The 15,590-nt window shown below is 43.4% G+C and overlaps 2 protein-coding genes across 2 annotated transcripts in view; both read left to right on the top strand.

Moving 5' to 3' along the window:
• ERGIC1 (endoplasmic reticulum-golgi intermediate compartment 1) overlaps positions 1-7,750 on the top strand; it is a 58,853-nt gene extending 51,103 nt beyond the window's left edge. The window contains exon 10 of the mRNA XM_074838964.1: positions 5,701-7,750. Within this exon, the coding sequence (XP_074695065.1) occupies positions 5,701-5,808 (108 nt within the window). The 3' untranslated portion in view covers positions 5,809-7,750. The remainder of the gene's footprint in view (positions 1-5,700) is intronic.
• A 2,940-nt stretch (positions 7,751-10,690) lies between these two features.
• Positions 10,691-15,045, top strand: RPL26L1 (ribosomal protein L26 like 1). Its single transcript, XM_074838965.1, has 4 exons — positions 10,691-10,832; positions 11,899-12,071; positions 12,818-12,958; positions 14,874-15,045. Exons 2-4 carry the CDS (start codon positions 11,904-11,906, stop codon positions 15,000-15,002), a joined length of 438 nt encoding a protein of 145 aa, XP_074695066.1. The 5' UTR covers positions 10,691-10,832; positions 11,899-11,903; the 3' UTR covers positions 15,003-15,045.
• The last annotated feature ends 545 nt before the right edge of the window (positions 15,046-15,590 follow it).

Below are 15,590 nucleotides of genomic sequence, written 5' to 3'. Positions count from 1 at the left end.
TGAGATAGCTGGTAAGCCCCATGCTTGACAATTTGATTTAATAGCTAAACACACAAAGAAAAAAAGTTATCCTATTCCAGAACTGCCAAACTCTGTCTAGGCAGGATGGGCACTATTGCAGCATGTCAGAAACTTGGAAGTAAAGCTAATGTGACATGCAGTAAAGCATGCTGCAATAAACCATCTCTAATGGTGAGATCTAACTTGCAGAGAATGCAGGGCAGTTGTTTTACTCAGTGCTGCTGCTTGGCTTAATATGGGTATGCCAGTTCCAGGCATTTACTCCTGGGTAGAAGTGGAGAAGAGCTGCATTATCAAATTCCAGAGGTGTTTTCCTGACAAGTTCTGTTTTGATCTATCCAGAGAACATCCTGCAGTACTGATCTCAGCATCTGTAACAAAACTGTACTGTCCAAACTGCTAGTTGGGCAAAGAGCTATTTAAAGATCTTCCAGAACTTTAAAAAACATGTCCTGAGTGGACATAAAATTGGCTTAAAATTTAAGCTGCAGTCTGCTGTGCCAGTGAGGCATGGCAGAATGTAAAGTAGTTGATAAATTGGCTGGAATGAAGACTCAGATTTTGATTTTTAAACTGTTTGGATATTTTCACTGGAAGTAACATAAACAGTGTGGCTGTGTTGCACTTAAAGATCTTGATTTTGCAGCTTCTGATAAACACCAAGTTCCCTTCAGTTAACTTCAGAAATGCGTGTGATCTCTAGGACATACAAATACCAAGAAAAGGAACTTGAAGCAAAATCTAAATGTTGTGGTTTAAGACATTCTCTTCTTAACAAGTCTGTCTGGTTTCAAGACGGAATCCTGAAAAACGTCAAACATCAGCATTTTATGACTTGGCATCTCATACTGCCTCTACTTCTTTCCCTAACAATATGCTCTCATAGGTTTCTTATGCATCTTGTTGGGGGTGAGGGTGTGGAGGTGTTTTTAACAGGAAACAGTGTTTGGAAACGATTGATAGCTGGCATTATTCTTTGTCATGTCCGTTGCTGGCATTGATTTACTGCTGATATGCCGTTGTATGCATATAAATAGCATCTTTGTTGAATTTGATACCATGCTTCAGAGTTTACATGAGGAGTCCACAGGAGAGGCTTTCCTCACCGGTTGCCACAATGATTTGAGATGGCCCCAGCCCCATTCTATCTGTAAAGTTAACCAGGCATGTGCTGGCTGCTGGACTGCTGAAGAAGAGTTTTACAATTGATTTTTGTCTACTTTCTTTGGTCTTACAAATGGCTGTCGTCTCAAGCAGCTCACTTGGGGCCGTTCCAATTGAACGTCCTTCCTATGGGGACATGTGGGTGACGCTGGTATCTGCAGTAGCTGTTCCACACTACGTCAGACAGGTGTGCCAGACCCTTGTCAGACGTGGCTGACTTAGAGGCAGATCCTTGTTACAGATGCTGTTTTGTGGCTATCAGTCTGGGCCATCTGGCCCTGGTACAGATGACCCTGCTCTTGATCTCATTTAGGCTGGGAATGTTTCACAGTGAGGTAGCTCTGGCTGTGTATGTGCTACACTTAAAGCTTTACAGCATTCAAGGTGGCATTGAAAAGGTTGGGGGGAGGGAGCAGTGCTGCAGAGGATCAAAACAGCCTTTGTCCTAGGTTTCCTTGCCCTGTTTTGATTACACGATCTGTTCCGTTGTCCTTTCCACTGCTTTAGCCCCTTCCTGTATCTCTAGCGTGGCCTTTTGCATCACAGTTGTTCTGGAAACCAGTTAGTGATGATCAGCACTGGGCTGAAGTCCAGACAGAGATTGTGCTGGGGCATCTGGAGTCATTGCCGAATGAGGCTGGCCATGAAAGCAGCTGCTTTTTCTGAGCAGTAGCTGCTTAATTAAAAAACCACAAGAGGGGCTCTGGGGTAGGGAGGGATCACCTGTGACTCTTTTTAGTGAGCAGATTGTTTACTAGGGCACCCATGTGACTTTCAGTAAATTTAAATGTGTCCTGGGCATGTGGGAGGATCCTGTGGGCTTGAAAGAGACTTTAGGGGGGAAACAGTGTCAATGTTGGAGGGAAGGATACACTGTGGAGGAACAATCCAATGTGGAGGGATCAGATGATAGAGGGGTGTTAGCTGTTCAGCAGAGAGCCAAAGGAATCACATTCTGCTGGTAGAAGGTTATCTGATGCTCTTTGTTAGTAATGAGTTTGCCCCCCAAAAACTTCAGCACTGCCAAGAGCAGCATTATAGCACCGTAGCAGTGTTCCTAGGTCTTCTGTGTTCCAAACAGACCCACTCTAACTCATGCCTGCTCCTTGGGTTTTTGTGATATGAAGAATTATCCTAATTTTCTGTATCATGTGAGAGGTGCTTCCTGTGCAGGACAAAAGGCATTTGGTTTAGCATAGATTTCTACTTTACATGTCACACTTCAAAAAATTCAGTACTAAATAAGATTCTGTATTGCTTGTGGGTCAGTGCTGCCACTGTCACTGTGCTGTGAATTTGCCATGGATCCTGGGGTTAACCACAGACACTTGGCATAGTGTTTTTGCCTGTTAAAATAGTAGGTTTTGCCTGTTAAACTGTACTGCTTAAAATCAAGGCATCTCCCCATAAAGAGAAACCATTCATGACCTCGTGTTTGAGGTTATGGAGCAAGGGGTAGAGTTTCACTGCTGAAAATTTATGAGTTCCTTTAAGTGGCCAAACTGAAAGAAGGTTTTATCATGAGGTCAGTCTAGTGGCTAGGAGGGGAGAGCAGGCAGAAAACAAGACAAAGTTCTGCTGAAGCGTTCAAAATCCAAAGAAAAGATTATTTTTTTTTCCTGATATGAGAGGACTCATCTGCCCTCTAAGTGTGAAAAAATGGAAATAATGGGGGGGGATATTTCAGCCATGGGACCTGTTACCAATGAGTATCATAGACTCAGTCCCGTGGCATTTTTAAAACCAATGCAGTGTTGTTCTACAAGATGTGCTGCAGGTCAGCCAGAAATCTCTGGGTGGGATTACTTTACTAGGAATTACCTGAAGATCCTACTGGTCCCTTCTGTCCTTAAAAGTAATTTTTAGATTTTAAGACATCCCAGAGGTCCACAGTCACATATCTGACACTTCCCTTTCTGTCATCTTGCTTGCAGCCTTGCCTCCTCTTACGTCTCCACTTGTTTTAGCGCTTAGGGATATGGTGTAGTTGAGAATGGTCAGAGTTAGGTTAATGGTTGGACCTTCAAGGTCTTTTCCAGCCTAGATGATTCTGTGATTCTGTTTTCCTTTAGACTTCAGCCTGCATCCCAGCTGCTATCCTATAATCATATTCTGTTCAAACCCCTCGTTCGTACCCCAGATTGCATGGTCTCTCACTGCTGTAATTATTACACTTCTGTATTTCTTTTCCTTCCTCCTTTAATGGTTGTGCCCGAGTTAAACTGTAACCTCATCGAGCCAAATGCAGATCATTCACAGTATAAAACTCCATTAAATATAAAAAAGTGCATGATGCCTATCTTCCTTCAGTGCTGCTAGGGAGCAAAGCTCCATACGTATTAGAACTGTGATGATAAAGAAACACAGTGGTGCAGCTTCTGTGCTGACCCAGAGCCCAACCCTGGTGCTGCCTTTTTTTTGTCACAATGAAACAAGAGGGCTGTGTGCGTGCTGGGATGCAGGCTCCAAGCGAATGCCAGGTGTGTGTGACTCATAAACACTCAGCAGTACAGAGCTGTGCAGATGAATTTATATTTTTTTCTATTCCCCACCTCCTTGCACTGCTGCACTGAAATCAGATTTTCCTACCATATGATGCAAAATCTTAGTGTTGGATGGGTTTTCTGTTATTTGCGGTGTAACATCTCCTGTCAGCTGAGGTGCTGTGGACTGAAATAACCCAACTCCATTGCGGTCATTTTCCCTGAAAAGTCACCCTGCGTCATGCTTCAAGGGATAACAAGGAGGGGGGCACAGGGGGCAGGAACTAGACTTGGCCCCTAAAAATACAAACTTTGCCTCAGGCTGGTACTCGGGATTTTGACATCTTTATCTGCTGGAATGCCAACTGTCCTGCAAAAGCCACGTTTACTGCAGCTCCTCATTTCACCCAGCTCACTAAACGCATATATCCTGGTTATAAATACACATGTAAATGAGTGCTTTACTTCTTGTTGCCTTTGCTCACCATTAATGAACTGTTTGTTCTGTTGCCACTGCTAACTCCCTGCCAAGCTGAACGCTGCTGCTGTTATTGTTACTCTTTTGTCTGTAACTTTGCCCATGGGGTGTAGTGCTGTGTGGGAGAAGAGACATGGCACGGTAGGTCTGGTGTTGCACCGGTTTCCCTCTGTCAGTTGTATTGCATTTTCCTGATACCCTGCTACATCGGCTTAGTGATTTTGGGTTCCCCTCTCTCTCTTGGCTTCTAGCTCACAGCAAAATCCCCCTTTTCCCAGGCAGGCCCTTCTCAGGAGATAAGCTCTGTATCTTGTCCCCTTCTCACAGACCTGGTGTCTCTTATTCTCAGAGCCACCTAATCCTACACAATGTAAAAGACCAAATTAAAAGAACATCACAGTTTTAAAGTCAAAAATGTGGGAGTTAGGAAATGCCAGCTCCTGTGTAATTATAACTTGGCTGTTAAATGTTATTAGGTTGCCTTATCGTGTATTGTACTTCCCATGTGAACCCTGCCTTGTGCAGTGCCCCAGGTGGGGTGACACCCTCTGAGCAGCATTTCTTCCCATCCTACCCTATTTGATTGCTGCCTTGTTACTAGCAGGAGGTCTGTATTAACCCAGTCCTGAGTACAAGTCCTATGTTTCCACCAGGACTCTGAGACAGCTATTGTCCTGGTATTGAACCCTTCAAATGTGTTTTCCTTTGCAGTTTCCCTGGGAGGCAAGTTTAGCATTGTCCCCTCTTTGTAGATAAGGGAATTGAAGCAACATATTGCAGACTCCGTAACTGGTGCCCCCTGATTTTGGGTGCTTCAAGCCAAAGTACCTTCAGTTTGACATGTCAGAATACTTTTGCATTTTTCTAGCACTTGAGAACTGAAGTAGACTGTTAACACTAATCAGGACATTAATTTTTTCCCTAACGCTATTCTTGAAAATATGTTTTTACTAGTGTTTAAATAACGCAATCCGAGACATCTTGCATGGAAAACTTTGGCCCACAGAGAGTTAAGTTGGCAGTGCTTTTGTAAGCAGCCCTTGTAATGGAAAGTGTTAGACAGACTTAGCTGTAGGTGTCACTGGTAGCTAGGTTTCTCTGTTAGTCACTGTCCTTCACATGCTATTTAAGTGTCTTTTGCCTGTTTGCAAATGCTGTATCTTGTGAAACAGGGAAAAGACTACAAGGCCGTGTTATTTATAATAGAAAACAGTAGTGGGAAGATATGAGCAACACAGAGCTTCTAGAAAGCTTTGTTAGGTGGAGTTTAGCCCAGAAAGGAACAGCATTCCTACTGTAGGTTCTTAGGGGCTGGGATTTATGATTGGCTCAGGCTATGATGAGTTCAGGATAGCACTAAGTTATTCCACTGTAGGGAATGGTTTTCCTGAATTATTGTCATGTAATTATGTCCCCAGTACTGTTACCCAGTTCTTACTATGCTTCCAGAAAATACACTAGCAGTAGGCAATAATATCCTTCCCCCCAGTTTCAAGCTGCGTAAAAGTTTCCCTCATCACTGACAAACCTGTTTCCTCTCTCTGTACATTCCAGATATGTGCCATCATTGGAGGAACATTTACTGTAGCTGGGATCCTCGACTCCTGCATTTTCACAGCATCAGAGGCCTGGAAGAAGATCCAGCTGGGGAAAATGCAGTAGTGGTGAAACTCTACCCTGGTCTCCAAGGACAGGAGCTAAGATTGAGAAATCTACCACTACCTGTTTTTGTCTTTATTTTCTATTTGATTGAATCAGTAAGTTTTTCTCTAATCAGGCTGTTCAGTGAAGACGTCTTCAACAAATCAAAGAAATCTCCATGCATTTCAGAGCTCTGAGAGTGAAATATCGATGGAATCAGGGCGTGGATTTCGATTCTCTCCCCCCAGAAAGAGAGGTTGAAATGCCATGTATGAAATACACTGTCAGATCTACGTAAGGATGACAGTCTGTTCTCTGGGAGGTTCCTATGGCAGTGTACAAACTAGGTAGTAGATTGCAAAGAGTTGAGCTGTCTTGTGGCACTTTTTGGAATTCTGTTGGATTTGCATGATTAGACAATCGACTTTCGTATAAGGTAAAATTATACATTAGGAAGAAATTCCACCCATGGTGCCAAAAAGGTGATGTATCTGTTGGTGAGGAATGGAAAGTGTTAGTCCCCGTAGCAAAATTTAGAGACAGAGGGCAGAAATAACATCAAGAAATGTTTTGTGCTTTTATTGAAAGCTCTTTTGTTCAGATATGACCTTTCTAATGAAATGAGCAAACAAGAAGAGGAAGCCTTCCCCCAGCTACTTTTTCCTGGGTAATCTGTGATCCAGGCAGTGGAGGGCCTTTCTTTTACTCTGGATGTAAAAGTGGTTTCATTTCTTCCCAGAAACTGAATATCCAGTCTTGTGTTTACAGGTGGCATGAAGTAAAAACCAAACTGAGCAACACAGTTTTATGTGGCCTTTGCTTTGAAAGGGAATAGTTGTCTTTACAGCATTAGCTTTTATTCTTTCTTATGTTTTTTTTAAACACAGACCACCCAACAGTCTGGATTCTGCACTTCTGGTTTATTATTATTATTGTTGTTGTTGTTATTTTGAAAAGGGGTTGTATATTGTATGTGTTCAGAAAAATGGTGCAGTCTTCTGGGTGGATGAGCACAGCTTACTGTCTTGCTTTGTGTGCGTGTATTGAATACACCTGTCAAACACAGGAAGTCTGTCTTTTCAGGGTTTAAGGTGCCTCCCGTTAAAATTCAGTCAGGCATCTTTTCTCAGCCCTAGACTGACACTGTTCACCCACAGGTACACCAGTAGCAGGGCAGGCATTCCCACAAGCTGGACCCTGCTGGTAGTTTTTTTGTTTTATTCTTTAAAATGGTACCTGAGCTTCCGTGCCCATTCATTCAAGCCTTGTCTTCTGGGGCCTCCAGTAAATGGAGGCATGAGGGGAAAACTACTGCCAAGTGTGTCTTGCACGTAATGGTAGACATGAGTTCACTAAAATTAGACCAATACCCACCAGCGCATTTTCCATAGCCTCCTAAATGTTCCTTGAGTAGTAACAGTCTCTGCATGCTTTGTAAGTGTCTGAGATGAGGATACACAAATTTCTAAGTGTTCCAGGATGGATAAAAATCATAAAATAAAATCTTTAACTCAATCAATGCTGTAAATTCTAAGATGGGTGCAGGTTTTCTCTTCAATAATATCTACTGCCCACTGCCCTTTCCTGGAGGCAAAAGTATCCAAACATTATGCTGTAATAATATGAATCTTTGAATATTCAGTGTTAATGCTAGAGTCAGATGCATTTCAAAAGTATTCCCAATACATGTCTGTTGAAATTGTCTCATTGCTTTGGAAGTAGGGAAGGTAGCCAGTTTTAGCCACACACCAAAAAAAAAGAAGCCAACCACCCTCCCCCTGCCGTTCTCTGCCCTGTAGTGACTTTGGACAAATTACGGCATTGGAATTTTTCCCTGTTCTTATTATGAACTGATTGCTATTACTTTAGGTGTAAACTGGATTGTGTAACTTCCTGTATCTGTTAATGTATGGATAGATTTTATACATTTTTTTTCCATTTACAAAAATCAACTTGAAAATGAGATGCTTGTCTTCATTTCAGTGCGTGCGTCCGTGTGCCCACGAACAGCACCCGCAGGATGGCAGCGGCTGCCCGGTGGGAGCTGGGATTTTCCATTGCAATTGCTTCTCTTGCTGGCTGAAGGATTTCCTCTAATCCACTGTGACCAGCCGAAGCTTACAGCAAAAAATGTCCTAGTTTTTTCTCTTGAATTTGTTGTGTCTTAGCTCACAGCTTGTGAACTCAGTGGATTACAAGGATGTGATTTTTAATATCTTAGCAGTGCGTCCTTCTCCCGAGCTGTGCAAGAGATCTTTGTAGCACAGTGGATTGTACTGTTAGTTTTCTGAAGTTTTTCTCGTACAGTTCCTTCGACACAAACAAGCAAAGCTGGTTGCAGATTCCTTTTTGTCCCTGCTGTATTATTTCTGCCCTTCTCCTTCTCCCCATCCTCTGTCTGAATTAAACGCTGCCTTCTGTGCAGTCCAGGCCAGTTCTCTAAACCAGACCAGTGAAATTGTTTGGCTTTTTTTGGAAGTAACAGATGCATACTTCAGTATGCCTGCCTTCTCTGCCAAAATGTCCACTGCAATAACCTAATAAATCACTTTTTTTTTTTTTTTTTTTAACTGGATGTGGAAACCAAATTGTACTCAAGTTCTGGCAAAACTGCTGAAGGAACAGTCCACACCTTAGTTCTCTAAACCAGGTCTAAGCTTTTGAGTACTGCCGAGCCAAGGCTACCTTCTGAGTCTTCTGTAAGTTGTGGTGAGTTTGTCCTTCAGACATGGCTGGCTTGGGTCATGTAATGATGCTGCATCATGTGTTTACAGAAGAATGTGCTCTTCATCTCTCCAAATGTGAAAGCGAGGTAGTTAACTGTTACAGCAGTCCTGCCCCATGCATACATGTCTTGTTAGATTTCACTTTTATTTTCAAACACTTTCTAGAGACAAATCAAGCTTAGTTATTCTTTTAAACATCAATGCAAACAAAAATACTTCCAAGCCATAGTGGAAGGAAAACCATTGATCATAGGTGTTCATCCACATTCCTGACTTTGTTCTTTCAAGTCAGTATTTTGACAGAAGTATTTGTGGTTTTCCAAGAAAGACATCCCTGTATGAAGTCAAATATTTAGAACTTGTATCTATTCCAGTTTAAGTAAGTCACTCTAAAAGTACGCTCCATCATATGGTGAGAACTTGTGACGTAGGATGCTTTGCAATGGTGGAGTTAAAATTTTTAGCTCTAGGGAAAGCTGTGCTTAGGTATATTCTTGCATTAGATGGACTGCTGAAGATTATTTTTTTAAGAAAAAAAAACGAAATGCGGTAAAAAAAACTGGAAGGCATGCATTTGTGAATGATCTGATTTATCAAATACTTGCATTCAACTACTGCTCTGTAAAAAGTGAAATCTGCAGAGTAGATGGTAATATCCATAGTTAATTTCTGAATATTTCTCATTTAAAGTTGCTTTTTATTTGTGTGATACACAAACTGGGCTGAAAACTACTGTGATGAATATCTGCTTTAGAATGGTCGTTTGAAGTGTCAGATGAAATATGTCAACGAGGTGTTTCTCAATAGTCCTTGGAAGAAGGGAGGGAGGGGCAGAGGAGGGAGGACCTAGTCCTGTAGTATGTTATGGCCATGTTTAAAGCACAGGTCTTTTGCATTTTTACAGTGGAGATTTTTAAAGAGTTCTGACATTTCTCTTTTAAATTTGAAACCTCATGTTAATAAAATATTAGCCTTTTTAGTTCTATAATTAAAAATAAAACTCGTGTTTTGATTGGCTTCTTGTTGCACTACTATTGCAAAATCAATCTAAAAGGGCTTTTTTCTTTTAATTATTATTTCAGTGAACTAAGCGTTATCACACAATGAAATCACTGTAAGCCAGGTCACTGTGTAGAAAGTTAACACGAGGCTCTTTTGTAATCAGCACTGAGTCATGTCTGGACATTCAGTGCTTGGTTTTGAACAGTACGAAGTGTCCTAACCCCCCCTTTTTTAATGAGAGGTGAGTGGACTGTGCTTGGAACTTGCTGGGTTTGGCTTTAGTCACTGTGCCACTTGGTATATAAGATAATCCGATTTTTGTTCTCCCCTTCCTTTAATTTCCTTTCAGCCTTGCTTCACCAAGTATTTGAAAATAAGAGTCTGAGGCAATTATTAAAGATTAAATAGTAAAGGGTTACAACACAGTGAATTTGGGCACTATATTATGAAACCAATTTATTTTAAGTTCTGGTATTGCTTACTTAACGTTGGTGTCTGCTGTGCAACATCTTCGTGGAGGAATAGATCCTACCTGCTTCCAGTGAACCTCGGGTACAAACTGGAACACGGATTTCCAGAAGTGACAGGATGGTGCTGAAGGTTCTTTACTCTATGTAAAAGATGAGTAAAGGCACTGGGAAAGCAGTTTGTCCAGTTTTCACCCTGCTGCAACTCACCAGTCCAGAAACTTTTCCAGCCCATCTTTATAAACCAAAACCCAACCAAGTGTCTGTGCTGCTCCTTGCCCGACTGACTGGTTCATTTCTACCTGCAACCCCTTCTACCATAAATAATCTTCCTTGAGAATAAATTAGCCTCTGTCCAGAAAAGATGTAATATCACCCCGTGTACCTGAAAGGCAAGCAGTTTGTGCAGGTAAGTTAGCTGGCGGCGGCGGGGAGGCAGGTGACAGGGCCCGCAGGCCCCGGCGCAGGGTCGGGCCTGAGGAATTTGACCTTGGCAGGAGCCCCGGGAAACGGGTCTCCCTTGCGGCTGCGCCGGCCCGGAGCGGGGGACGCCAGCTGGAGGTTTCTCCGTTTCCACCCTCCTCCGGGAGGGGCTGGATTTGGAGGGAAGTGGCCGCGGTCAGTAACCGGGTGCGGGCAGGGCGCGAGGCGGGGCTGTGGGGCGCTGCCCGGCGGTGCCAGGCCCAGCCCAGCCCCGCCCCGCCGCCCCTGCGGCCGCCGCCCGCCAGGGGGCGCAGGCGGTGGCGGCTCCGCGCGCGGGATCTCGCGAGATGCCGGCGGCCGCTTGGGCAGGCGGAAGCGGGCCCCGTTCCTCTTTCCGGGCGACCGTCGCGGTGGCAGCAGCAGCGGGGTAAGGGCGGCGCGGCCCGGCCTCATCCGCCGCCATCCTACGCGGGGCGGCCCCGCGCTGGCCTCCGCTGACCGCGGCGGGGCCGGGACCCCGCGGGCGTACCCGGCGGGGCCTGTCCGGGGACGAGGGGGGCGGCGGGAAGGGACTCGGTCGCCTCGGGCCCTGCTGGCGCCGCCGCAACCGGAGCTCTGGGGCTGCTCGCTGCCTGGACAGGGGAGCGGGGTTGGCCCGGGCTCGCCGGCCTCGGGGCGGGCGAGGCCGCCGCTGGCGCGTGTGTGTGAGGCAGAGGCGGGGGTGGGAGCCCGGCCCGGCAGCTGGCTGCGGGGGGTCTGGCGGGGCAGGCCTGCCCCGGAGCCGCCGGCGGTCCGCAGCTGGGAGCTCGGACTCCGGAGAGGGCTCCCGCTCCTTTGCTCTCTTCTTGAAGAGGCGATTATTCGGTTAATACACCCCAGGCAGCGCGTGGCCCTTCTGGTTCGCAGCGTGCCCGGGCCTGCCGCGCAGCCCGGCCAGCGCAGGAAGGGCCGGGGCGTAGAACCTGGGGGTTGGGAGTTGGGCAGAAGCATCCTTTGGCGGGCACGCGTTTGTCGGGATGGACTGTGCCGTGACGGGCAATCTTGTTGTTAGGATTTGGGGAAGGCCAAAAGTATCTTGGGTTTGCAGATCTGTTATATGCGGCAGTCTGGTGGTATTGGAGGTACCGAAGTGGTGTAAGTTCTCTCTCTGCGAGTACAAAATACACGTTTGCTTCATAAATGAAGGTGGTGAATACTACGGTGCGACATTAAGACTAGTCAGTGACGTCTGAGAACTACGAGCTTTGGATTAGAAAGAATGATCTGATGTGCATGTGTGTAGCAGATCTGTCAATCACAGGGTCGTTGTCAGTCAGGGAGGAGGTTTAAGCCTTGTTTAAAGTCTAGTTTGTAAGGGTATATGAATTGGGAGTGGGATTAAAAATAGTTAAAATTGCTTTTTTATGTCGTAGCATACTATATGTGGGTAGATTATAAAGAGAAGTGAGCATGAGTTATAAGCATCTCTCAAACTATTGTTTTTCTTTATGCAGCCAAAATGAAGTTCAATCCGTTTGTGACCTCAGACCGCAGCAAGAACCGCAAACGACACTTCAATGCACCTTCTCACATTAGAAGAAAAATAATGTCCTCCCCGCTCTCCAAGGAGTTGCGGCAGAAATACAACGTCCGCTCTATGCCCATTCGAAAGGATGATGAAGTCCAGGTATCTGCACTGTCTGTGGTTTAAGTTGTACTGTCACACCAGAACTTCTCTGTGTGTTTTGGTTTTCACATATTATCTGTGCAAAAGGGAAGGGCTAGACAAATTCAGACTGATGCTGGAGCTTTGCTGTGAGTCTTGCAGAAATAATAGAAGGTAATGTGGTCATAGACTTGGTCCCTTGAGTGTTTCTTGAGGTCGCATTAGTGAGAAGGAAAATACAAGGAACACAAGTGTGCTGGTAGCTTTATTGCTCTTTAGTTACATGCATTGATTATCATGCTGGATTAAAGGCTTTTAACAATAAAGCACAAAACAAAAGATTGTTTCTTTTCTTTTTTTTATAGGTTGTTTGCTACCTGTGATACTTGAAAGATCAGTTTAGAAATTAATCTAAATGGCTTTTTTAAGTGGCTTTTTTTGATTTAAAATGCAGTGGTAGGTGAAAAACTTGCAGTTGACCATTATCCTTCTGGTTGAAAAGATACAGAGTTCCTTCATTGGGGTTTACTGCAGGGAAATGAAGAACAAGTATGGTTCTGATCTGTTATATTTTCCATTTTAGTGATTGCTGAAATTGTCCAGTAATTGATGTCTTTGTGGCATGTGTATACAAAGAGCAGAGTTGGGATTTCAGCTCCTGCAGTTCTGGTTTTCTGTTGGGATAATTAGATAGTGTTTCTTAAGATCTGGTAATTAAGGGGTTGTTTTGAAGTATGGGACAATGTGCTGCTTATGTTTGTGTCTAGGTGGTCCGGGGACACTACAAAGGACAGCAGATCGGCAAGGTGGTCCAGGTGTACAGAAAAAAATATGTCATCTACATTGAACGTGTTCAGCGTGAGAAGGCTAATGGCACAACTGTCCATGTGGGGATCCATCCCAGCAAGGTACGGTGCATGAAGTGAGATCTGAAATGTATGGAGACCTTGTTGGCAAATGGCATTGCTGCTGGCATGAGTGGAACCTTGTTATGGTACATGGAATAATGGATCGAGATACTACAGCATGGGGGGGGGGCCGTAAGCAAGGAAATGTTATGGTGTCATGATAGTAGAGAAGTGACAATTGAAACCAACAACTCCTCGCTGTTTCTAGGGCTTATTTGGTAGAGAAGCTGCTAGAGACAGACTTTAGAGTCTTGCTAAAATACTTTCTTGAAGCACAAAACAGATCATTCAGGACAATCCTTTATCTTTGCTATGTGGCCTTTGCACTGGTTAAGGAGGTGTTAGAAATATTTAGATAGATGCTCAGAATTGTGATTTGTTCTTGTGGGCTATTGTGAGCTAAGTTCTTCTGAATCTGGTTTTAGCCTGAAGTAATTTACAGTGTTTAAACTTTGTGAAAACCAGGCAAAGCCTGTTTAGATAATAATAGGAAAAACATTTCAAACTAAACAGAACAACTAGCCAAAACCTGGTTTGAAGCAGATGAAATTAGTCTGCTTCAGCTTTGCCATGTGGGCACACATATTGAAGTGTTGGTGGAAGAAATCCAGTTGTAACAGGTTTTCTGGTCTAAATAGTATGTTCAGCAGAGGGAGAGCAGAATTATTCCAAAACAACATAATGACTTGTGTGTAGTAATAACACTTGATGGACAAGGTGACATTGTGATGGAGCCAGTGTACATACTATTTGTGTGGTAAACAGCAGTGAAAGAAATTGAATTTTGTGCTGGTCCTTTATTTCTGTGAAAGTTTTCTGTAATTGGGAATTGGACCTTGATAAAGCTTTGCATAAAGATTCTGGTTATTAATGCAAAAGGAACAGAAGAATGTTTTGTTTGTTGCAAACTGGCAGGGGGTGGATGAATCGTTTCTACCTCTCCTAGGTAGAGAGGTAGAAATTAATTAAAAATAAGAGAGACCTAAATGCACAATGGAAGTGAGGAGGAGTGTGCAGCCCTGCTGCAATCTATGGTTTTTCTAGTTAGGATTTGATTGTCAGTTGTATTTTTAAAGTACCCCTTTCAGTAATATAAACACGTTTAATTCTTTGCCAGTTTGAGGGGGCACAAAGAGCACTGAAGGCTGCTTATGGGCTGAAAATCAGAGCTTCGGTTTGCTGCTGCTTTGTTAGAAGCAAATGGCAGCAAATGCCCAGTGCAATTTACCTTTTATGTGTCCATGTTAGTAATACTTGATAATTGGCTGGCGGAACTGTCCAATAGCATATGTGTTCTTTAAAGTGTTTTTATATGAGTCACTATGGTGCCTGAACTTTTATTGTTGCCTATAGTTTAGCCAGATGCATTAGCTATTCCAAACAGTACAGCAATGAGAATGGCTGGTGGCAGCATGGTTTTCCAGTGTTCCAAAATTTGGGTAGCATTGCTTAAAACATGGAAAAATTAAAATAATGATCCATTACTTGCCTCTGTGGTGGTGGGAAGAAGACTCAGCTGTATATGCGGTGTTTTAGGTAGATGTAGTAGCCATCACGTTTGAGCAGCATAATGGAAATTAGATTTACTTCAAAGTAATTTTATTCTGTAGAAGGATAGAAATTTGGCTGCTCTTCAGTTTGTCCAAATGTTGGCTGTGCATTGAAAAAACTGTCCATATGTTCTAATCCCTGAATGTACCCAGAAAAATTAATATAGCTCAGTGTTTTGAAATACAGAAGGCAGTTCAGTACCTCAGTTCTACTCAAAGCAAATTAGTGTATGGAAATAAAACTTGGGTGATATGGTGCTGCCTGTCAGCAGTGATCTTCCTGGGCTGTGCTGTGTTACCACAGTTCTGTCAGGTTGCTGTATTTTCACACTGAAGAGACACTAAATTCTTTGTCCTTTCTCTAGGTGGTGATCACTAGGCTAAAACTGGACAAAGATCGTAAAAAGATCTTGGAGCGTAAAGCAAAATCTCGCCAGGTTGGCAAGGAGAAGGGCAAATACAAGGAAGAAACAATCGAAAAGATGCAAGAATAGATGATTTCCTATCTGACACCATTAAAGAACTGCTAAAATTAAACCCTTGTTGTGTCTTCTCCTTTAAAAAGTCTTGATACCATGTGTCTGGCTAACATTTAAATATTCTCATGTTTTGATGTTGACTATATAAAAAATACTTCTGCTAAATTAAAAAGCTTTTTATACCCTTTTTTACTTGTAAGAAAATTAAAGGCTTCTTTCCCTATAAAAGAAATGTTTCGACCAACGTTAGAGTAGTGCAATCCTGAACACATGCAGCTATTGACCATTGTACTTCTGTCTCTTCCACTGATCTTTAACACTTAAATGTGTTCTTGGTTTTAAATGAACATGTTAATTCTGTGAACTGTATATATTTGTATTTCATCAGACATTTGAAATAAGCTATTTCTGGCCACAAATCTCTAATCCTCTTAAATTATGGTTTTTTCAACTATTTTATGTATTTGACAGTAAAGGATGACATTTTGGAGGTTCTCCAGGTGTGTTGTGGCCAAACACAGCACTGAATTTGCTGTGTGATGTCTTGGGGTCACGCATTAATGCTGGAGCTTGAGGACAGGGGGTTTACCCCGCCAGCGCTCC

Source organism: Strix aluco, chromosome 13 (assembly GCF_031877795.1).
Source record: "Strix aluco isolate bStrAlu1 chromosome 13, bStrAlu1.hap1, whole genome shotgun sequence".
NCBI classification, from domain to species: domain Eukaryota; kingdom Metazoa; phylum Chordata; class Aves; order Strigiformes; family Strigidae; genus Strix; species Strix aluco.
The sequence above is the reverse complement of the archived record's forward strand: the minus strand, read 5'-3'. Positions and strand labels throughout refer to the sequence as shown.

Excerpts from the sequence above, each read along its gene's own strand:
- RPL26L1 (XM_074838965.1), top strand. The coding sequence starts at position 11,904 with ATGAAGTTCAATCCGTTTGTGACCTCAGACCGCAGCAAGAACCGCAAA. Across the intron at positions 12,072-12,817 it reads GAAAGGATGATGAAGTCCAG|GTGGTCCGGGGACACTACAA; the intron begins GTATCTGCACTG and ends GTTTGTGTCTAG. Across the intron at positions 12,959-14,873 it reads TGGGGATCCATCCCAGCAAG|GTGGTGATCACTAGGCTAAA; the intron begins GTACGGTGCATG and ends TCCTTTCTCTAG.